The sequence below is a fragment of the Lepidochelys kempii genome, chromosome 16 (genome assembly GCF_965140285.1).
Source record: "Lepidochelys kempii isolate rLepKem1 chromosome 16, rLepKem1.hap1, whole genome shotgun sequence".
In the NCBI taxonomy this organism is placed as follows: Eukaryota; Metazoa; Chordata; order Testudines; family Cheloniidae; genus Lepidochelys; species Lepidochelys kempii.
In genome coordinates, this window is record NC_136395.1 from 18,382,975 (window position 1) to 18,406,994 (window position 24,020).

A 24,020-nucleotide genomic window follows, 5' to 3' on the forward strand; every position below is an offset into this window, starting at 1 on the left:
ACCTTTCTGCTCTGGAGAACAGAATGAGGTGCCTCAGCATGGGTGGGATGCTGAGCCCACGCCCCTTCCTTGGCCTGCTCCCCCTCTTCATGCACCTTCCACTCTTCATGCAGAATGGAGCAGAACTGGCCACCACACTCAATAGGTTGGGGCAGAAAGAGCCAGGGAGGGACAAACAGGCCCAGAGACCACCACAGAAGGAATTTCCCTAGCTGACAGGGTGATGGGCTGATGGGGAGGGGAGTGGTGAGCTGCTAAGCAAGCCCATAACTGTACAGGAGTGGGGAGCAGAGACCAGCCCCAGATGGAGCAGGCGAGATCGTGAGGTTGCTCCTATTTGACTTTAAAAGTCATTTACAGTCTACTCTCTCAGCAGAGATCACCTACAGATTAGCTAGGCATGAACACAGGCTTCCACGTTTTGCAGCCACACCCTGTTGTCTTGTGAAATTGTCAAATTAAGCTAAGCCGGATCAGAGCTGGTCAGTCTTTGGATGGAAGCTTCCAGGGAAACAGCTGCTAGAAGGGGGATTCATTGATCATTCAGCAAGTGGTAATATTTTCTTGCTTTACATTTTTCAAAGTGCCATGCAAACATTGGATTCATTACTGATTATTACTATCCCTGCAACAGACAGGGAAACAGAGCCGCACAGAGCATGCAAGGGAGTGATTTGCCCATGAGCTCACATCAAGTCTGGTGGAGGGGGAAGTAGAACTCAGAAGTTCTTGACTCCCAAGAGACTTCTTTCTACCAAGTCAGTACTGAACCAGTGCTCTGGACATTGTGATTCTGGGACTGATGTTCTGCAGACAAGACTTAAAACAAGGTAATTCAAAATCCCATTGCACTTTTTGCAATAATTGAGTAGAGCTGTGTGGCCAACAGAAGTTCTGTTTTGTGCAGGATTTTAAAATCTGGCTTCGTTCTGAAGGGGAACAGAAACTGAAAATTTCAAAATATATTATAAAATTAAAAAAAAGTTGAAATAAAACCAAAATGATTCCATTGACCCAATCCTAATTTTGGGGGGAATTTTTCTGCACTAAGAATCTCCAATTTTTGAATATCTATTCCAATGCAGAACTATAATTTCAAAACAAAAAACTGAAATGTTTCATTCTGAAAATGTTGACAAGGGGACATTTCGACCTTGTTAGATTCCACCCCCCCCAAGTGTTCTTCTGAAATGAACCCAGTTTTCAAGAAGCATTTTGATTTCAATAGAATCTGGTTCTGTTACAATTTCGCTGAGCCTGTTTAACTTTGCTGTCTTCGTCGATTTCTAATTTGGGTCATTATAGTCTACCTATAACTCCAAATCATCTCTGCAGCTTCAGTGGGATTCTTCTTCACGTTTAGTGGTACGTGGCTGCGTAGCATGCTGGGGACTGTTAAACAATTGCCATGTTCCACTCCAGCAGTGGCTGCGTGTGAGGACTGGGTAAAGCAATCCCTGTGCTACAGTGTGGAGAAGAGCTTGAAGGTGAAAATGTTCACGCTGAAGGCCAGCCTTTGAGGCCCAGCCATAACCCAACATAATGTGGCGCTTGGGGATATTTGCTGATCCCTTCGGTTGTCTATGCTTTTCCTTCTTAAATCTGTTTAAGTGTTTGTGTGCCCCAGTCTCACATTATAACATGCCCACTCTCCACTCCTCCTGGGGCTATTTTCTCCTAGCAGCAGGGCTGATATACTGCACTATCACCTTGTTTCAGCAGAGGATGACGGAAATATAGCACCTTCTTTTATGGGGTGGGGGGGAGGAAATACTGCAGTATTCTCCACTAAAGGACTCAAATACTGCAGCTGGAGCCAGCGTTGCTGTAGCATTTCGGGTTAATATTCCAGAATACTGTCATGTATTTTAAATAAGGTTCCTTCCCCCACCTCCCATTCATCACCACCACCACCTCCTTCACTGCCACCTCCAAATCAAAAGCCTACTGAAAACCAGTCCTATCGTAGGAAGGCAGAAGGTTTTGCTGTTGAGCAGTTTGGCTGCAAGTGTCTGCTGCTGCTTCTTGGCTGTGGCTGCTGGAGCTTGGGGTGTGCTGAAGGTGTCGGTGATGCTGGTGTGGGTGGGGATGGGGAGGTTTCCAGAATCATGGGGACAGAGGCATTGCTGTTCTTCCCTGACTGCATCTCCAGTGCAGGCTGCGCAGCTGGGATTGCCAACTGAGCTGATAGGCAGCAACAGCTATGCAGGGGGTTTGGGCCGTCAGACCCCACCAGCCCAGGGGAATGTTGGGCCAGCCTGGGAGGACGAGCCTGCTGGTTGGGGAGGGAGCTGGCAAGGAGGGGAAATATGCTGGGCCTGGGCAGAGGCCACTCACAGCAATCGGCCACCTTAGGCAAAACTTCAGTCTGCTGCCCTCAACCTACTCTCCTAGAAGTTTGCAACAGCCCCTCTGCGCCTCCCCCACTGCTGCTACCTCCCAGCCCTGAGCCTCATGCAGCCGGGTCAGAGGCCTCTGGGACAGACCCCAATCTGACATCCCAGTGGGTTGAGCTGGGCCAGGCCACCATGAAAGTCCCCTCAGGCCTGTGCCCTAGGCCCTGCAAGCTGCCAAGACCTGCTCTTTGGGCCCGCAGTATCCCTGCCTGCACCACCCAGCCCACCCCCTGCACTTTTCTGGATTTGCATCTCAGTGTTGGGCTCGTAGCCGTGTCAGTCTCTCCAGAGCCCACACATGGGGGAGTTGAAGCAGAAGGTGGAGCAGGAGCCAGGCACTGCGTGGGCAGCAGGGGGGTTAGCTGCCAACCTGAAGCCGGGTGGGGCATTGCACTTGTGGCTGAAGGCCTAGCAGAACCTGCGGTGCTGCCAGGAGCAGCCCCAAGCCGCTCAGCACCGAAGCCACTGCTGTGACCACTATCTTACCTGAACTGGGCTCAGGGAATAGCGGAGTGAGGGCAGGAACACTTCCCCAGCAGCTCAGCTGGGGACCGCTTCCTGCTTCGTGGAGCCACGGCTGGTGGCTGCCCACATGTCTGGGCAGCCCCTCTGCCGCCACCACCAGTCTGCCGCCTTCCAAAACCTGCCATCCTAGCCAGCTGCCTAGTCTGCTATAGCTAGCAAGGCCTCTGAACTGTGGCCTCAGAGAAGGGATCTGGGGAAGGGAGCTGGAATCCATCAGCCTGGGAGTTCTCCAAGGTGCTAAAATAAACCCAGTGTGGATCAGATTGCAAGACCAAAATAACCCAGCAGCAGCCTTGGAAATCTGAGCAGGGAGCACAGCGTTCAGCGGAACGTGTGTGAGGGAGGGAAGGCACATTTTAATGGTTTATTAATAATATTTCAAAGCCGTGTATTTCTGGTTAGCTTCCAAAACATGGTGTGCCTCTGCGAACCCTGCTTCACCTCTCCTGACATGCAACATGCAGGTGCAACATGTGTCGGTGCTCAGGGCAATCTGTGAATGATGCAGCCTCAGTGTGATCTGTAGGAAACCCAAAACTTTTCTCTTGAACTCTCCTTCCCCTCCCAGGCGATGGACCATTGCAGCCTTCCTAGTTGTAGGGCTGCTAGCAACAAGCTGCTAAAAGCAGAGTTCCCTGCCCAGTCCAGTCTTACCCCTGAAAAGGGGGGAAAGGGATGAGTTGCCGCCTCTCCTCCCTTTAGGAAGAGTGGGAACCGGACAGATAATTGCCTTCCTCTCCCATCAAGCTGCTAGGAGGAGGACATTGGGAAATAAGCTGCTAAATCTGTGGGGTACCCTAGTTAACCACTTGTGCTTATGTTTAAGGCTGGGACCCTGATTAGAGCTTGTGAAATGTGTGTATGTGTGAGAGAGAAAGAATGTCCCCCCTGTGTACTGGAAAGTAGTTGGCAGGAGAGAGACCCGTCAGATTTAAAATTAACCCCAAGTGTTTGCTTTCAAAGTATTTTTCCCTGTGATTACTCCACTGGGGAAACTGCCCAGTAACAACGTCCTCCTCCCCACCCCACCCCCCCGCCATGGCTCAGAGAGTCAGAACTCTTCCTCCTGATTGTTAGGACCATTGCTACAAAAACAACACTTAATTGCTGTTAAGTTGCCCCCCTCCCAGAGCAACACCCTTGCAGCAGGCAGTAGGAGTGTGTGGGCCATTCAGAGCAAAAGTGACAGCTGTCATAAAGTTAAAGCAGTGACCTGTCTAGCCTATGGCACGTGGGTGGTGATTTTCCCATGCCATGGAACCTCAGCACAGGGTAATGGCAGACCAGTAGTAACAGGGATATTGACCGCTCTGATAGCGTAAGAATGCAGCTGCATGACTCTGATCAAATGGGACCTACTGCGTGCCTGTGGTGTACTACTAACAGCCCTCCTGTGCTGCCTCTTGTCTGTGTCTGCACGAGTGTGTGGTTGTGTGTATTGTATATGCATATAAGTAGTAGCTGTCTTTACAAGTCAAGCTGGGGTGTGGCTCCTGGGATGGGATAGGTGTGTTTGGAGAGGGGAGGGGACAGAAAAGTTTGCTGCAACGCAGTGAAAGAGCTCTGTCCTCAGCTGGTCATCACATAGCAGTGGTAGATCCCTGGGGCAACAGAGGCTGAGAAGCTGCATTAGACTGAAATACATTCCCTCTCTATGGATAACAGGTAAAAATATATCTGGTGGTCTGAGAAAGAGGCTAGGAGTTTGGACTCCTGGGTCCCTTTATTACCTCTGCCACTGATTTGCTTGGGCACATCATGGGCTAACCTCTCTGTGTCAGTTTGTCTGTAACAAGGTCTTATACCGCCTCCCTCCACAGGGCTGTTGTGATGCTTAATTAATTCGTGTGACACACTTTGAAAGACTCAGATGCAAGGTGCAATAGATGTGTAAAGTTTTATTATTTATTTTATTATCCTCCAAAGCCAAAACCACCTCCTACAGATGGTTTCAGCTCTCCCATGCAATGTATGACTTAATGCTTGTATTGATAAATAGCACTGGAACCAAGGAATGTGCGTGCCATAGGGCAATGGTAATCTTTAATTGCACTGCCTATCATCTGAGGATTTCAAGGCCCGTGACAAAGATGTATTATATCCACTTGACAAATGTGGAAACTGAGGCATGCAAAGAGGCCTTGTGGCTTGAAGGGCAATCCTGAATACTGTCAATATTTCTCCTGTCACCATCTGGAGGGGTCAAAGTAGCAAAGGCATCTCCTCCAAAAGACTCAGCCTGGCCTACAGGGCTGCAGAGAAATGTCCCTGGAGACACCCCCTGTTCCTTTCCAAGCAGTGCCAGATTAAGCACAGATCCATTGAGCTGTAGATCCAAATCTTACATGGCAAAGGCTCTAGTCCCAAGAGCATTTAGATCTACTGAGGTGTGGCTACCACCCGCACAAGGGAAGGGGGGGACTTGGTTGGGGGCTGGCCCAAGCTGTCCTCTGCTGTCCTGTTTGTATTGCATTAGGGAGCTTGATCTGAGCCCCTATGCAGATGTGGCCTGAAGCAAGAGTAGGGAGCTTGCTGTTGACATCTGTCGGTGAACAGGGAGAACAGCAGCCCAGAGCTGCATGAGAACTCCAGTTGGACAGGAGATCTAAAGGGCAGGGAGCTCTCTGCTGGCATCTGTCCGTGAGCAAGGGGAAATGATTGAATGGGCCAGGCCTCATTTGCATTTCAGTTATGTGGCAGGTTGGTGCATTTTGGTTAAGACACAGTTAAGTTTTGAGTTTGGGGGCAGTAAAATGCTGTTGTCCGTGATGGGAAATGAAGGGAAAAGAGAACTGCATCAAATGTGCCTAGGGTGAGAAGTCACCCTAACCGCGATTGTGACCTGGCACAGCTGAATAGCAGTTACTGGACAAAGTCTAAGTAAGTAATTTGAATGGATAGACTGGGCTCTATCTTCTGTTGAGACGCCCTTCCTGGTGGTAGGGGCTTTGTTTAGGGATGCTATATGTCATTGACTTTTCTCTGAAGACTCCTTACGGAGGTAGCTTCAAGACAGTGGTTGGCTTTGAGGTGGTGGACAGAGGTAAACTGAGGTGCTTCAAGGCTGTGCAGGGAGCTGAGGTGGCTTGGGCTGAAGCCACAGAGAGCCGCAGCTTACCGGAGGGACTTTGGTGCAGATATCTCTACCTAGCAATCAAAGCTGAAATCGCTTCCGCTGGGTCAGGCGGTAGAAGACCCTTCCCCCTCCCCCTGGCAACCCAGGCAGCACTTCCCTTAGGGGCTGACGACTGAACTGAACACCTCCAACCCTGGACACCAAACTGCAAGTGGGGGAGCTGCGGAGGAGAGAAGTGGCCAGAGTGCATTAGGAGGACTGAGTTTGGAATTTCTGCAAAGACACCTTGGGGCAGGGGGGAAGAGTCTTGCCTAATACTGTCCATTTATTAACTGCTGCCTTTCCTGAGGTCATTCTGTTGCCCCTCTTTCCTCTCTGCCCCATAAAGTACTCTTTGTTTTAAACTCTGAATTCCCCATCCCTCTCAAAGCTATGCAGCATCTGTTGATCTCCCAGTAACATGCCTGTTACCTATAACCACTTCATCACACGTCTCCGTAATAAATCAATCGCGTCCTATTCCCTGAGCCTGTCAGTTTTCCCATACTCCATGCTTCCCTTTGAATCTCGTGCCTTGTAGTCTCTCTGGTCACACCTTGCTCTGCTACAGATGCTAACTGCATTGCAATCTTCCACGCTGATTTGAGTTTGCAGGTGTCGCCTGCTGGGAATCAGGGTTCTGTGATTCTGTGCGATGCAGTACAAACGTGCTACAATGAGGCGGGCGGGAGAGAAGGGGGAAATCATTAGCAATCCAGCATCTCTCTTAGTCCAAAGACAGGTGCTGCTACACCTATGGCCCAGAGGCGAGCGGGTTGGTGGAGCAGTTACTGCAGGAGTTTAGAAAAGGTGGCTGGGTGTTGGGAATATAGGACTAGTGATATTTGAAGGCAATTAACACCGAGGAGTGATGGGAATTATTTAGGGCAGCACAAAGGGGGACAAGGGGGCCAGTTATGAGCCATGGGCTTGAAACTAAGTGAGGGAAAAGAACCGGAGAAACTCCCTGACAGTGCCCCAAGGAAGCCTCCTCTCCTGAGACTTCAAACGCAGGCTGCACAACAGCCTGCAGGGATCAACCCTGCCCTGGTGGGGTGTCTTTGTGTGTGTGTGTGACGTTTTCCAGCTCTAATTCCTCCATTAAATCAAATGGAAGAGCACGGTGAAAAACTACATTTCCCAGTCTCCCCTGCAGCCCTGGGGATATAAGCAATTGGAAGATTTAAATAGACCAGGCCTGAAGCAACCAACCTTTGGCACATAGAATTTCCCCTCCTCTTCTCTGTATCCATTGGCTGTTTAACCTTTTTTCTGGTGTTGGACTGGCTGCCCAGCCTGGCATTAATTTTTCTTCCAAGCTTGCTAGGCCCATGAAGTAAACAGCCATGTGCATTCCTTGCTCTATATTTAACAGCTGCAGTCTGTGCTGGGGGAGACTGCACAAGAAGGGAATCTGTGTCGCTTACCAAATTCATATCTCTGAAGGGGGGCGGTGGGGAGAGCTGATTGGAAGGGAAGAGGGATTTCTCTCCTGTACGGTTTTTTGAAAGCAGGTTTCATCTAGGGAGACTCCACAATGCCAGCATCCCAAAGCCGGGCCAGAGCCAGAGAGCGGAACAATGTCCTGAACAGGGCTGAGTTCCTCTCGTTGAACCAGCCCATGAAAGGAAACCAGGAGACCAGAAGCTCCAGCAGAAAGCAGGGCAGTCAGTCTGGTCTGGCTCCCACCCAAAACGAAGGCACCAAGGAGCGGAGGCAATCTCAGCAGCTTCCTGAGGAGGACTGCATGCAGCTGAACCCCTCCTTCAAGGGAATTGCCTTCAACTCCCTGCTGGCCATCGATATCTGCATATCCAAGAGGCTGGGGGTCTGTGCCAGCCGCGCCTCATCCTGGGGCAGCGCCCGCTCCATGATCACACTCATTGGGATCACAGGGCATGGTGTACCCTGGATCGGGTGCACACTCATCTGCCTGGTGAAGAGCAGCACGCTGGCGGGACAGGAGGTCCTCATGAACCTGCTGCTAGGTGAGTAAAATACTCCACCTCCTGCACTCAAAGCCCAGCCCCTAGTCACAAGGGACAGCAGGCTTTCCCCCCTCCTCTGTCTTTTTCATCCATCTCCAGGGTTTTTAAAGGAAGAGGGAATGAACTTAAATTCAGAAAACTTATGTTTATGGGGTTTATGGCATTTATTGGCCATCTCTGTAGATCCAGGGTGCGCTGGGATACCCCGTTGATGAGTGCAGTAGGGTGCTCAGATACCATGGTGATGGGCGCAGGAAGGTGCTCTGATACCATGATGATGATGGGCGCAGCATAAGGACCTAGCGGGCACGTGCTAGGTTCTGTGTCTTCCTGCCTAAGAAGTCCAGCTGGCTTCCATTTGCCTACTCCTGGAGTAAGGACCTGTGCAATGTGAGACTAGCAGAATGAGACCTGGAACGGTTAATGACCAAACCTGTGGGCAGGAAAACCTTATGGCTTTGATGCTGTCAGCCAGATCCTTTATTTAAACTGCATCTGTCTCCCTCGGAGGCTTAGTTGGGACAGATTTAAAGATGAATTACGATTTCAGTCGAGGGTGGTTAAAGGCAAAATGGGAATCAGTCACCCAAGTTCGGTGCTCTCTGCAAATGTTTTGTGTCCCCCTTCCCTCTACCTTGGACAGACTCTGGGTCCTCTTGTCAGCTGCCCCAAGGGGAGTCTCATCTCCCGCCTGCTCCTGCTTCTTTGATCTTCCTCCAGCAGGTGCCTGCCCTGCACCATCACCTGCTGCTCTGCCTTGCCTTACTGAGCAGAGAGAAGCCCCTTTTAAAAGACTATGAGGACCAACTGGTGAGGAACTAAAGGCCCCTGGCAGGCCTGTACAGATATCCTGTTCAAGGCTAGCCTCTGGGGCCCAGGAAGCCTGCGGCTCTGGGCCTCTAAACATTTGCAATCCAATGAAGATCAAATGCTAATTTCAGCTTTCACATTTTTCCCCTGTTGCTTGCCCTTTTCACTGCAAAGCTACGATTCTAAATACAAAGCAGTCCCTGGGCTGGCCCCCTTCTCACAGGTTATTCACACTTAGCCATGCAGCTGCTAGCACCTGGCCTCTTGGGAACACAAACCCACATTGGTAGGTCCCCTCAGTTCTGAGGTGGTGCCCAAAATAGCCTCTGCTGGGCTTCCCCCAAATCTTAGCTCAGCTCCCAGTGACCCACAAAAAAAATCATTATTTTTGATCTTGTTCTTTTTCATGGGAAACGTAAAGGCTAGTTTCATCCCCTGTTGATCAAAGGATGGTGTACTTTGTCTAACACCCATTGCCATAGTAACTAGGCAGTTTCCAAATAGGGGCATATTAGGGAGATTGCAGGAGACTTGGAACAAGATGCACGGGGACATTTCTGTCCCCTGCAACCCCCTTGTCACATTTCCATCATCTCCCCTCGTAGACTTGCCATTATCATGTACAAGGGGGTGGCTGATACAATAGGAGTGGCCAGTTAAATGCCCAAAATTAGGAGGGCAGAGATTGGCCTATTTATAGAGTGCCCATTGCAATAATATCTAAGTGCTGTCAGGATAAAAGGCCATACTGGGGATGTGTGGTTGGTGGACCTAGCCAGTGACAGCAAGAACCATTGCGCCTAAGAGAATGAGACGGGCATAGTATGGCCAGCGAATGTGTGTCTGCCGGCTCCTCTGTTTCGTGAGTTGCTTCTCACCAAGAGTCTGGGATTTTTCCCCCAAGACGGATCCTTGAATATTTCAGTGACCTTTTAAATTTCTCTGCTCTCCTTCAGAAGGAGACAGGGCTCCCGTCACAGACTTTACCTCCCCGCAAGAAACTTGGTTTGCTGATACTGTCCGACATCCTCTATCACCCTTTTGTTTTGGCTCAGCCCCATATGCAGTTCAAATCCAGCAGTACTTGGTGATAACAAAGCCCTTCTGGGTGGGGATGGGTCCGAGGGAACGAGCTCTTCCCACTCTTGCCCTGACCCTTTGGAAGGGGAAACAGCAAGGCTGTTCACCCCACTTGGCTTTCCTCCCTTCCCCCAGCCCCCTCAGAGTCTGATACAGCGAGCAGAATTTCTGATGCAGTCTCTGGGCAGGGAGCCAGCTCATCACAAAGCACTTGTTTAGGATTTGTAATCAGGCTTTGCAAAGGGAAGGAGTAAGGAGAATGTTGAAATGGGACTGGGGACCTGGCAGAGGCACAGCTGCAGATGGACAGCAGGCTGCATGCCCCTGAGCTGTGTGCTGGGTGAAAACTTCCCGGTGGTATGATGGTCTATTTGGGTGGGGGTGCTGAAATCTAGCCCTGCGTCATCCTCTTCTCCCTCCCCATAGCATGGATCCCAGCTGTGGATCCCCTCCTTAGGCCCAATGGACCCACGTTGGCCCATACATTTGCCGTCCATGCTGGGATTTATTAATTCACCTCTGTTTCATCCCCAGCCACAAATGCCAAGCAACCAAAGTAAAGAAGCAGAGTCATGGCCTGTCGCTAAGAGGAGCGTATCTGTCCCCATTATAAGGGCTCCGCTGCTAGAACACACTTTCAGGAGAGCGAGGCCTGGGTGCTGCCAATCTCATCTGTTCAAAAATTACGAATCAGGCCCCCAAAATCATGATTGGCTTAAAAATCATGAGATTTAAAACCGTACAATGTGGGTTCATTTTATTTGGAGCATTTAGAGGTCACATTTTCAAGTTTTTCTCTGCAATAAGGAGGGCTAGAAACTTACATTTTTAAAATCAGAGCTGAGATTTTCAGATAATCATCTGACTCCAGCAGCTGGAGAAAATCAAATATCCTGGGACTCACAATAAAATTGCCACAGTTGGCAAGTTGGGGCCAGTGCTCCGATCCAGATCCAAACTTTCCCAAAGCTGAAGGGGGATGGGATCTGGTGTTCTGATTCTAATCCACCTAACAGAAATGGGCCTAAATTCATAGAATCACAGATTATAAAGCCAGAAGGAACCATTATTTAAGCTCAGTACCAATGTGGACACAAGAACAAATGGATATAAACTGGTCATCAGGAAGTTTAGACTTGAAATTAGACGAAGGTTCCAAACCATCAGAGGAGTGAAGTTCTGAAAGAGCCTTCCAAGGGAAGCAGTGGGGGCAAAAGACCTATCTGGCTTCAAGACAAAGCTTGATAAGTTTATGGAGGAGATGGTATGATGGGATAACATAATTTTGGCAATTAATTGATCTTTAACTATTCATGGTAAATAGGCCAAATAGCCTGTGATGGAATGTTAGATGGGGTGGGATCTGAGTTCCTCCAGAGAATTCTTTCCTGGGTGTCTGGCTGGTGAGACTTGCCCACATGCTCAGGGTTTAGCTGATCGCCATATTTGGGGTCGGGAAGGCATTTTACCCCAGGGCAGATTGGCAGAGGCTTTGGGGTTTTTCGCCTTCCTCTGCAGCGTTGGGCACGGGTCACTTGCTGAAGGATTCTCTGCACCTTGAAGTCTTTAAACCATGATTGGAGGACTTCCATAGCTCAGACATAAATTAGCGGTTTGTTACAGGTGTTGCTGGGTGAGACTCCATGGCCTGCGTTGTGCAGGAGGTCAGATTAGACGATCATAATGGTCCCTTCTGACTTTAAAGTCTGTGATTCTATGTGATCGTCTTGTCTGACATCTTAAGTACCATTGGACGTCCCTGAATTAATTTCTGTCAGAACTAAAGCAGATCTTTGGAAATGTTGGCAGTTTAAGTGATAGAGAATCCAACACTTCCTTTGGCAAGTTGTTTCAATGGTTAATGACTCACTGTTTAAAAAAAAATGCACCTTTTTTCTAGTGTAAATTTAGTCTTGTCTAAATAATGTCAATAGCTTCAACTTCCAGCCTTTGTATCATCTTATAAACCTTTGTCTGCTAGACTGAAGAGCCCTCTGTTATCAAATTTCTCTTCCTCATATAGTTACATATAGGTTGTGATCAAGTCATCCCTTAACCTTCCCTTTGTTAAAACCAAACAAATTGAGCTCGATAAACTGATGCTCTTTCTGGATCCAGAAATCTCTTAAGCCTGAAGAGGCTCGGTTCTGCTGCCCAGTGTTGGGCCCCTTTTTGTTCGAATGCAAGCTCTGATTCAAAGGACACTGCCTATTGGGCCCTTATAGTATCCGTTCCATCTTCACCCCTTTCCCCTATTCACAAATCCTCTTTAAGGGTAAGTGCTCCAGCTCCCTGGTAGTGAGTCAGGGAAGGCACTGGTTTTAAATCATTTCTTCCTGCAGAACGCCGTACTTCTGGGGATAATAATAGAATAGTAATAGTGAACCTTCTTGTGGCACCGTTTAATGCAAGGATGTTCAAATGCTGTACCAATATGAGTTTGTTAGTTCTCAACCCGGTTAGGAAGGAAGGAGCTGGTATCATCCCCACTTTATCACTGGGGAAGCTGAGCCGCCAGAGAGAGGGGAGCTGACTTGTCCAAGGCCATACTGAATGGTTGTCAGGGGCCCTGTCCATAAGGGAAGTTTGCTTGGGCCCAGGGAATTAGGTAATTCCCCCAGCACCCAGAAGTGGCTGATTCTGCTCTCGTTTACACTGTTGACTTCAGTGGAGCTACTCCTGATTTACACTGGTGTGAGTGAAAAGAGAATCAGGCCTGAGGTGTTGTGAAGGGTCTGGGCTGGCTGGTACCAGGGCTTATCCCTCTTGGAGATCTGGGGAACACAAAAGTCCTCTTTTGAAGGACTCAGCCTTTGGCTGCACAAAGCCCCCCTTTTGATTAATTTCATTTAGTAACCAGGCTGGGGGAGCCTGATGAACCTTCAATGTAAAACTCTGGCTGTGGGAAACCTGGTTTATTATACTGGGTTCTGTAACATCAGGCTGTTTAGCTTCTGGGGCCTGATTCTCCATTGGCTTGCTCTTGGTGCAGTCCTACACACCTGTGCAAGGCGAGTGGCAAGTGCTACTATGTGGATTTGGTAGCATTTTGCACTCGGCTTGCACAGGCATAAATGCTTATACAAGATGCATGTCAGTGGAGACACCAGCCCCCAGGTTCTGGGGCATCGGTGCCACATCTGATTGTGGCTTGCTGGACGTGCCACAAAAATCCAGGGTCCTGATTCCTAATCCCTTGCTCTGCCCATTAGTCTACACTGTCCTTCCCCCTCCTATCCCTCAGCATTTGCCTCTCAGCCCATTAGGAGTCAACTGGATTGTGTTATTCTTGAATGAGGTTTGGTGGTGGTCAGAGTTTTACCTGGTCCAGAGTGGCATGGCTCCACTGACTTTAGTGAAGCGACAACAGTTGGGGACCAGGCCCTCCGATTTTAAATACAATGTTACCATTCGTTACGAGCCCTGCACGTTGTATCTAAGTCATACGTTGGCTCCTTGGCTTTGTCACAGGGGGTTTATCGCTGTCAAAGAAGCAGCACTGAATAAAGTGGCAACAAAAATGATTAGGGGACTGGAACACATGAGTTATGAGGAGAGGCTGAGGGAGCTGGGATTGTTTAGCCTGCAGAAGAGAAGAATGAGGGGGGATTTGATAGCTGCTTTCAACTACCTGAAAGGGGGTTCCAAAGAGGATGGCTCTAGACTGTTCTCAATGGTAGCAGATGACAGAACGAGGAGTAATGGTCTCAAGTTGCAGTGGGGGAGGTTTAGATTGGATATTAGGAAAAACTTTTTCACTAAGAGGGTGGTGAAACACTGGAATGCGTTACCTAGGGAGGTGGTAGAATCTCCTTCCTTAGAGGTTTTTAAGGTCAGGCTTGACAAAGCCCTGGCTGGGATGATTTAACTGGGAATTGGTCCTGCTTTGAGCAGGGGGTTGGACTAGATGACCTTCTGGGGTCCCTTCCAACCCTGAGATTCTATGATTCTATGAAAGTGGACAGATCCTTCGTTTCTTGGCGTCAGGATGAGGATTCACTGTCTGCCTGAATGAGGGTGAAAGGCTGGGGTGCAGGGATTTCCCCCTTCATAAAAGTAAGCAAAAGGTCAGAGCACGCTCGCTTCAGTCTGTTCCCTGTATGCAGAGCCAGCCTTAAGATCTGTGAAGCCCCAAGTAGCCAGGACTGGTGGGGAACCAGGCTGTAACGTCCTGGGGAAATCCCCTACAGATTCCTGACCAGGACTTTGGAACAATCCTACAAATCCATCCCTGACTTTATACTGAGCCCGGTACATGCAGGGACAGGACTCTGGGAGTTTAGAGAGTACTAGGTGAATACCCATGCAGTGCAGACAAGCTCATTGTCCGTGTATCTGTGGGTATGTCTACATTGGAATCAAGGGGTGTGATTGCAGCGCGTGTAGACATACTTTTGCTAGCTTGGGTGCCGGTAGCAGTGAAGCCACGGCCACACAGGCTCCAGAAACTCACTCAGAACCCTGGTTACTCTGCTCCGGGACCTGAGCAAGCTCAGGTATGTCTGCGTGAGGTGGAATCACGCCCTGTGACTGCAGTGTAGACGTATCCTTTCGGTCGAGTCTCAGGGCTCAGTAACCTGGACACATCCCAAGCAATGAGTTACCTCCTCTTCCGCTCTAAGGGGAGTTGCATGGCCAGATGGGCCAAGTCTACACTACAGACCTATGTCACTATAACTACGTCACTCGGGTTTGAAAAATCCACACCCCGTAGCAACGCAGTTACCTCAACCTAACCCCTCATGGAGACAGCACTATGTCGATGGCAGCGCCTCTCCTGTCAATTTATAACCACTGTCTGTCTGTCGGGGAGGCGGATTAACTCTGCTGATGGGAAAGCTCTCTCCCATCAGTCCAGGAGCATCTTCATTTAAACACTAGAGCAGCGCACCTGCATCGATGCAGTTGCGCCGATGCAGTGTTTTTAGTGTAGACCTGCCCAGGGTCAGTATATAAGCAGCAGAGTTTGTGGGCCCCAGGTGGGATTGCCTGTAGGCCAGACATATTGATTATTATTTTTTAATTATCCCCCCGACATGCTAGGGAGCATCTGAATTAAGCAGAAACAAATTATGTTCCAATGGTGGAGGAAACCGCTTCTGAAGACCCGGCGGCTTGCATGTTCGTTCCCTGCTCAGACACTCTGTTCCGAGGTGGCCCCATCCCCGGCTTGTTACCCTGGTATGCAAGGGAGACCCTTGCTTAGCCTCCCCTCCTGGGATCTGCTCTGCTCGCTGAAATCTTGGCAAGTTTGCAGCCTGTCTGCGCAGTGAGGCGGAAATTTTTAAATGTCAAGTGGGCTAATGTGACTGGCCCATGGTGGCTGTTGATCGGAGGTAACCTCACACACATCCACCTCCAGTGCTCTCTGCATCCCACATCCACACCGCCTCAAACTGGGAGTGAACATTCCTCTTCATCACCCGTCATGCTGCAGATCTCTCTCATTATCCTTCTCAGGCAATGCAGTAAAAGCCCCAGGTCCTTTGCCACGTGTCTCCCTCCCCTCTTGTCCTATCCTCAGTGATGAGTTCAGGCATTGTGGAATGGCAAATTGCATCCAACTTGCTGGCTTTCCCTCCTACTTCTCTCCCCGCCTGCTTTAGTTAGAGCAAATATGTTCTGTTAAAGAGCAACTCTGCAGTGTCCCTGCATATAGTGGCAGGCCTGGTGACACACTGGAACCTGCTCAGCTGCTGCAGGAGCAGAAACCAGGACCTATGTAGGACCCCTGCCAGAGCACTGATCCAGCTAGCTTAGTCAGCTATCTCAGCCATGACTAAGGCCCAGCACTTCAGAAGAAGGTGGTAATGCAGGAGCCTTAATAGCAAGACTCCCAGGGAAAGCTGGCAGGTAAAATGCCCTGAGGCCGAATGTGGATTCAAAGCAAAGGGAAGTGCTGTGGTTGTTAAATGGGGGAGAGGGAAATTGGCTGTATTTCTGTGCTACCCTACAGGGGACAGCTGTCTGGATCTGCCTCACCCAGTTCTGAACTCTAAGAGGCACCCTTGGAAGTAGGTGTTCTCAGCTGAGATGGATCCTGCTCCTGCTGGGAGAAGCCTCAGTGATGGCTCCCGCCCCAGGGGCAATGTGTGTGTGTGTGTGTGTGCCTCTAATGCAGCTTGACAAGAGAAGTAGTTGGGGGAAAGGAGGACAGGAGTGCGGATTCCGGTTGCTTTCTTTAAGGCTGCCAGAGAATTGGCTGGGAGTGTTGAGGGGCAGGAGAGAGGGGCTCAGGGACTCTTGCTGTCAGTCTGGAGTAGGAAGTAAAGACAGTATTAGAGGTTTTCTTCTCTTCCTGGCAGAGCCAGGCTGAAAAGCTCCACTTTGTTAGAGGATTTCTTAGATGTGATTTCAGGTATCTGCTCCTGGCTCCCCTTTATCACTCTCCCTGGGGCACTGAGAGGCCCAAGTCCTCAAGGTTCATAAAGTGCTTTGAGATCAACAGGTGGGAGGCACTGTAAATCCTCCAAGGCTATAAAAAAAATCTAAGAGGCTGATTCCACTTTCACTGAAGCCAATGGGACTTAAACGCATGCTTAAGTGCATTGCTGAACAGGGATAAGCTGAAGCATGGCTTCATGTTGAGCACGTGCTTAAGTACTTAGCTGAAGCTGGGCCTTAATCATGACATTATGGGTTCCCCAGGCGCTCGGCGTTGCATCACCAGTGGGTGAGCAGCACAAAGTGCTTCTCTTCCTTCTCCCCACAGGCAAAATGTTCTGCTTTTCTTTCATTTCCACACCTGGCCCAAGCCTTCCCTCCCATGAGAGACACGGACCCCAAGTCAAATCTAGTTACGCTGATGCAATGGTCTCATGCGATATGCTGTCGTTACGGGTTGCCTGTGCACCATGCTGTCTCATGCTGTATGGTGCCATTACAGGATGCATTAGCACTGTGTTGGTATGGTTGCCATTATGGGATACACCGGTACTATTCTGGTGTCATTATGGGTGCCTGGGTGTTATCACTGCAGTGTTTGTGCAATCTCTATCCAACCTAGTGGCACAGTTGGGAGAGAGGTCTCCTGGCGCGTCAGCTCGCCGCTGCACATAGCTAGCAGGATTTGTAGGCATCAGATCCGCTTCAACCCAATAAACAAGATGTTCAGAGGCAAGTGTCCCGCAGAGGCCTAGCTCCTGCATAGCACAAGGTTTTTTCACTGTGCTCACCCTTTGCTCTTCTCTTCTCCAGAATAGTTGCAGAGCCCGTGCATGGCAGAGCAAATTTGGGAAGCAGCCATGCTAAGTAATTGGTTCTAGGATACAAATTGCCTAGCTCCCAGGGGCATCTTATATCCAAGCGGGGGCTCTCTAGGAAGCCTGTGGTTTCACTCAGGGCTGTTTTCTGATAAGCTAGGAGAGGGAGTCTACTTTTTTAAATTCCAATGACCCCAAATTCCTCCACTATGTTATCCTCCTGGGACCCCATGTTCCAGAATCCTTTGTGTTGTTTTGACTGAAAAATAACCTCCCCAAAATGCTGCAATATATCATTAGTTATTGTTTAAGTTCATTGTGCGATGTGTGGCCACTGTCTCCATTGATGTGTGTGGCAGGTGAACCTGATCATTTCACATGTTAGAAAGAATATTGAGAAGTAGCGGGCTGGACTTTCAGAGTTGCTGAGGGCCTCCCACTCCCACTGACCTCAGGGCTTTAGAACACCAGGCCCATCAATTTATATCCTTGTTGGGAATGGTATAACTTGCACATTCCCCAGGGCTACATGTTCAAGGAAACTAATTTCTACAGCAGCTTACACTTGTGATGTTTTCCACACAAGCAGTAGGTGCTATTGAAATGCTGGGAGTTCCAGAAAACAGCTTCACGAACCATCTTGGAGCCACAACTTCCAGGAGATGAGAATCACAGCCTTGAAAGTGCTTGGTTTGAGCTCCATCTTCGACCTGGTGTATTACCATAGCCGTGGCTCCTGTGAGCTCTCCAGGGGGGCAGTTGTCTTTTCCTTTATGTTTGCACAGGGCCTAGCCCAGTGCGGCCCTGATTCAGATTGGAGCCTCTGCGTTCTAGTGTAATACAAGTAATAAATAGGGGTTAGCCATAATGCCCATGCCCTAACATCTGTAGGGATTGGTCTGAGGATAGGGTTTTGTCTGTGGAACTCCCCGGTATTACTCTCTGGCTGTTGTCTGAGCTCATTGTAAGCTCTCCTGCTTGAGTGAGTTTCTCTCCACCCATTTCACTTCCCCTTTTCACATCTACCCCCATGACTGGCAGGTGGTAATGATGCCTGGGGGGTTACTAGCTGAACCATTGGGTCCTGGCTTGTGATTTTTAGTTTGATATTTATCCTAAAGCCCTTACTGCCAAGAGTTGTCCTTGTCATTTGAGTGGTTCCATCTGAGTATCTGCAGGAGCAGCCGAAGCAAAAGGCTTTGGGACTTTGTCTTTTTTTAGTACTACACCCAGGCTGTTCAGCAGTAATCATTTGAGAACTTATTCATATAAACATCTCCCTGGCGCATTGCCGCATCCCTGGAGTCGCTTCTCCAGCTCCAACCTATGGGAGTCGGTCAGCGAGAGCTGCTGCCCCTTTAAGATCATCACTCCTGAATCTACTTCAGAACCCTTTCTTAAAGGGACAGCAGCAGTGTTCACACCTCAGAACATAAGAGAGGACAAAGAGGGAAATCCTTTTATTCAGTCTTCCTTTAATGGTGATATTAGAGGTATAGTTTTTGAAGACATAAATGGAAATATTAACACTTCTAAGTTTGTCCCTAACCTGTCTCTGCAGGAGGTTACCTCTCTGCTGTTACTGAGCTGCAGCTTTTAAGTGGTTCCTGAATGCAGTAGGAACAAGGTAGATATATTTATCCTGTCTCTGTTAGCAGAGCTAATAGCTACCCATGTGACTTCTGTTAATTTCAGTGAGAATCCAGTGGGTGAACATCAGAGGCCAGATTTTAGCAATTTAGATACCACCGTGACTTATCATACTAGAACTCCCTAGATAGGTAAGATTTGGCCCTCGGTTTTATGTGCTGAGTAGAGTTGTGAAACCATCTCGTTTCGCACTTTGGGAGATTTTTGCCCAAGAAATCTTAGGTTTTCACACTTTTAAAAAACATTGGGTCACAGGAGAAATTGAGCACACACCATTTTCAAAAAAAAAAAAAGAGGGGGGGTGAGCAAGGGAAGACTTAAACCTAAAGGGAAGAAAAGGAGAATTGATTCCTTCCCTTGAAATATTTGATGTGCTCCTAACATTATGTAGTGGCACCTAGATGTTCTGCTGATGGGCGCTGTTGCAATAAAAATTCAGCTCTGCAGCCAATCACACTTTTGCCTCAGGTTACATTTTGCCATTTTTGCTATAAACCCGAAAAACTCCTCCCTCTGTAGGGAGCAGGGGCAAGTGCAGTCTGGAGAGCCAGTTTCAGGCTCTCTTCAGAGACCTCTGCCTATCCTGGATAGGGTAGAGTCACAGGGGCCAGATTTTCTACAGTCATCAAGTATCTGGGCCTGAAGATTTTACCTGTGTCTCCATATTGGGTGCACAGGACAGGTGAACTGGGTATGCGGATGCCAGCTTGTAAATCAACAAGTACTCATGCAAAATGGATGTGCTGGCGAAGTGTGCAGGTGCAGTTCAGACAGTCTGTTAGAATCTTAACCCTTTATTTTTGCATTTCCTGTGAACGCAGCTGGCCAGCTCTGGAGAGAGAATCCTACTTGCACCGGGCTGCAAGATTGAAACAGTGATAGAATCATAGAATCATAGAATATCAGGGTTGGAAGGGACCCCAGAAGGTCATCTAGTCCAACCCCCTGCTCAAAGCAGGACCAATTCCCAGTTAAATCATCCCAGCCAGGGCTTTGTCAAGCCTGACCTTAAAAACCTCTAAGGAAGGAGATTCTACCACCTCCCTAGGTAACGCATTCCAGTGTTTCACCACCCTCTTAGTGAAAAAGTTTTTCCTAATATCCAATCTAAACCTCCCCCACTGCAACTTGAGACCATTACTCCTCGTTCTGTCATCTGCTACCATTGAGAACAGTCTAGAGCCATCCTCTTTGGAACCCCCTTTCAGGTAGTTGAAAGCAGCTATCAAATCCCCCCTCATTCTTCTCTTCTGCAGGCTAAACAATCCCAGCTCCCTCAGCCTCTCCTCATAACTCATGTGTTCCAGTCCCCTAATCATTTTTGTTGCCCTTCGCTGGACTCTCTCCAATTTATCCACATCCTTCTTGAAGTGTGGGGCCCAAAACTGGACACAATACTCCAGATGAGGCCTCACCAATGTCGAATAGAGGGGAACGATCACGTCCCTCGATCTGCTCGCTATGCCCCTACTTATACATCCCAAAATGCCATTGGCCTTCTTGGCAACAAGGGCACACTGCTGACTCATATCCAGCTTCTCGTCCACTGTCACCCCTAGGTCCTTTTCCGCAGAACTGCTGCCTAGCCATTCGGTCCCTAGTCTGTAGCTGTGCATTGGGTTCTTCCGTCCTAAGTGCAGGACCCTGCACTTATCCTTATTGAACCTCATCAGATTCCTTTTGGCCCAATCTTCCAATTGGTCTAGGTCCTTCTGTATCCTATCCCTCCCCTCCAGCGTATCTACCACTCCTCCCAGTTTAGTATCATCCGCAAATTTGCTGAGAGTGCAATCCACACCATCCTCCAGATCATTTATGAAGATATTGAATAAAACCGGCCCCAGGACCGACCCTTGGGGCACTCCACTTGATACCGGCTGCCAACTAGACATGGAGCCATTGATCACTACCCGTTGAGCCCGACAATTTAGCCAGCTTTCTACCCACCTTATAGTGCATTCATCCAGCCCATACTTCCTTAACTTGCTGACAAGAATACTATGGGAGACCGTGTCAAAAGCTTTGCTAAAGTCAAGAAACAATACATCCACTGCTTTCCCTTCATCCACAGAACCAGTAATCTCATCATAAAAGGCGATTAGATTAGTCAGGCATGACCTTCCCTTGGTGAATCCATGCTGGCTGTTCCTGATCACTTTCCTCTCATGCAAGTGCTTCAGGATTGATTCTTTGAGGACCTGCTCCATGATTTTTCCAGGGACTGAGGTGAGGCTGACTGGCCTGTAGTTCCCAGGATCTTCCTTCTTCCCTTTTTTAAAGATTGGCACTACATTAGCCTTTTTCCAGTCATCCGGGACTTCCCCGGTTCGCCACGAGTTTTCAAAGATAATGGCCAGTGGCTCTGCAATCACAGCCGCCAATTCCTTCAGCACTCTCGGATGCAACTCGTCCGGCCCCATGGACTTGTGCACGTCCAGCTTTTCTAAATAGTCCCTAACCGCCTCTATCTCCACAGAGGGCTGGCCATCTCTTCCGCATTTTGTGATGCCCAGCGCAGCAGTCTGGGAGCTGACCTTGTTAGTGAAAACAGAGGCAAAAAAAGCATTGAGTACATTAGCTTTTTCCACATCCTCTGTCACTAGGTTGCCTCCCTCATTCAGTAAGGGGCCCACACATTCCTTGGCTTTCTTCTTGTTGCCAACATACCTGAAGAAACCCTTCTTGTTACTCTTGACATCTCTGGCTAGCTGCAGCTCCAGGTGCGATTTGGCCCTCCTGATAACATTCCTACATGCCCGAGCAATATTTTTATACTCTTCCCTGGTCATATGTCCAACCTTCCACTTCTTGTAAGCTTCTTTTTTATGTTTAAGATCCGCTAGGATTTCACCATTAAGCCAAGTTGGTCGCCTGCCATATTTACTATTCTTTCGACTCATCGGGATGGTTTGTCCCTGTAACCTCAACAGGGATTCCTTGAAATACAGCCAGCTCTCCTGGACTCCTTTCCCCTTCAAGTTAGTCCCCCAGGGGATCCTGGCCATCCGTTCCCTGAGGGAGTCGAAGTCTGCTTTCCTGAAGTCCAGGGTCCGTATCCTGCTGCTTACCTTTGTTCCCTGCGTCAGGATCCTGAACTCAACCAACTCATGGTCACTGCCTCCCAGATTCCCATCCACTTTTGCTTCCCCCACTAATTCTACCCGGTTTGTGAGCAGCAGGTCAAGAAAAGCACCCCCCCTAGTTGGCTCCTCTAGCACTTGCGCCAGGAAATTGTCCCCTACGCTTTCCAAAAACTTCCTGGATTGTCTATGCACAGCTGTATTGCTCTCCCAGCAGATATCAGGAAAATTAAAGTCACCCATGAGAATCAGGGCATGCGATCTAGTAGCTTCCGTGAGCTGCCGGAAGAAAGCCTCATCCACCTCATCCCCCTGGTCCGGTGGTCTATAGCAGACTCCCACCACTACATCACTCTTGTTGCACACACTTCTAAACACACTTCTGATGGGGGAGGGCAATTCAGCCAGCCCACAGCCTAGATCCAACCAAGTACGTAGGTTGGGGAATTGCAGGGGGATATGGGCTGGAATATGTGCTCCCTGAGTGACTGCACCATTTGTATCTATTTCTGAAGGCTGGGCTGTTTGCTGACTCTGTCAGAACTATAATAACACCACGCGCTGATTCCCTCTGGCGTAGTGTTTCCCCAGGGCAAGCGGTGGAGGATAAGAGAGCCAGGGAGGGCAAGGTTAGAACCTTTGCTTTGGTGTGTTGTTTAAATGCGCTGATTGGGTATGTGCTCTAGCGCTGGGGTGAGCCGCCCGGCATTGCTTTCAATCCCTTGTGTGGTGCTTCAGAGCCAGGGCACCGCTGAGGCTGCTGCAGCCGCATCATGGAATAAGCTGCTCAGTGGTGGTGACCATGGTGCAGGGGAAGGGGACACCACGCTGTAGTATCTTGTGATAGAGAAGGGACAGGGGTTGGTTGTAATGAATATTATTGAGGCTGCTGGAGAAGGTACAGACAGACCCATTGGCTCTCTGAGGTTCTCTGGCTCCCAGGCCGACTCTCACAACCTCTGCTGCCTAGGTCATTGCTAGGACCTATCAGCTATGGGCCACGGACTGCATTACAAACATCATTTAAATGTGTCTAACTCGCCTCTTCATTAAGTCATGCATAAGTCCAGTGAAGCTAAAACAAGTGTCCATTTCAGAACAAGACAACCCTATCCCAGTGCCTCAGATCTTGTGGCTTATGCCCAGGGAGAGAGATGACCACTTTCTTGGTTCATATGAGAGACCAGCTCTGAGAAATTGTATAATAGGCCCTGATTCAGTCTGTGCTTCAGTACTTTGCTGAATCGGGGCCGTAACAGGCATGATGATAAGGGTTCCCAAGCTGGTGGCCAGCAGTAGCTCATGAAGCAAAATAAGAGTCCAAGAACATGAGACCACTTGGATCACAATCAGGGCCAAGCAAGACTTCCCCATAATGACTAGCCAAGCTGAACGGTGGCCCTCTGCAGCTGTTAGCTTTGCTGACAACATTTGGTTTCTTAACAAGAAACAACAGTGAATGGCTTGTTCAAAGATTGAATCTTTTATCCCAGTCTAGTGCCCTTTGATAGTTCTGATAACACGGGATCTGGAGCCAAACCACCCCTCATTTGGGCTTTGCAGAAACAAATTCCAGCCTCTATATGCTACCTCTAAGTTACGCCATTGCACTGTCTATTATCTTGTGGTGCTTAGTTTTGCATGGGCTACAGTTTCCATGGAAGATGCTATTCAAGCTGTATTGAAATGTATATTGGGAGGAGTGTGTATACAAGGTGCATGTATTCATGGTAGACACTATGCAGGGAAGAACACAACTGGCAAAGATGCCATCTTTGCAGGTATCTGGTATAACCCGTGGGTCAGAATTCGCTAGCTAGTTGTGACAAGAATATTACAAAGCAGCAATAGAGTCGAGACCTTCTTATTCCCAATTATCTGAATGTATATTGTGATCCCCTCCATGTGCATTACTGTTTTGCTGTCCCTGGACTAACTAACCTCTCTTAAGGAGAAGCCCCATTTAACCAAATAAATCTCCTGTCCCCTATTCTATTTGGATAAAGAGGGTTTTGTTGTTCTTGTTACTAGGACTGTAGTACTCATCATTCCTACTCAGGGGAGCAGTTCAATTGATGTCAGTGGGATTACTCGCCCAAGTAACACTTTGCAGGATTGGGCCCTTGTTTTTGGCCCCATGGCTGAGGTCTGTTAGTATCTGGGATAACTGCTTA

The 24,020-nt window shown here is 48.9% G+C and overlaps 1 protein-coding gene across 2 annotated transcripts in view; it reads left to right on the forward strand.

Annotated features, from left to right (window-relative positions):
* PLPP7 (phospholipid phosphatase 7 (inactive)) overlaps nucleotides 1-24,020 on the forward strand; it is a 73,550-nt gene that overhangs the window by 19,494 nt on the left and 30,036 nt on the right. Inside the window, exon 4 of one of the 2 annotated variants that reach the window (XM_073314740.2) lies at nucleotides 7,562-8,024. The exons of the other annotated variant lie outside the window; for it this stretch is intronic. Within the exon in view, the coding sequence (XP_073170841.1) occupies nucleotides 7,574-8,024 (451 nt within the window). The 5' untranslated portion in view covers nucleotides 7,562-7,573. The remainder of the gene's footprint in view (nucleotides 1-7,561; nucleotides 8,025-24,020) is intronic. 2 annotated transcript variants of the gene reach the window in all.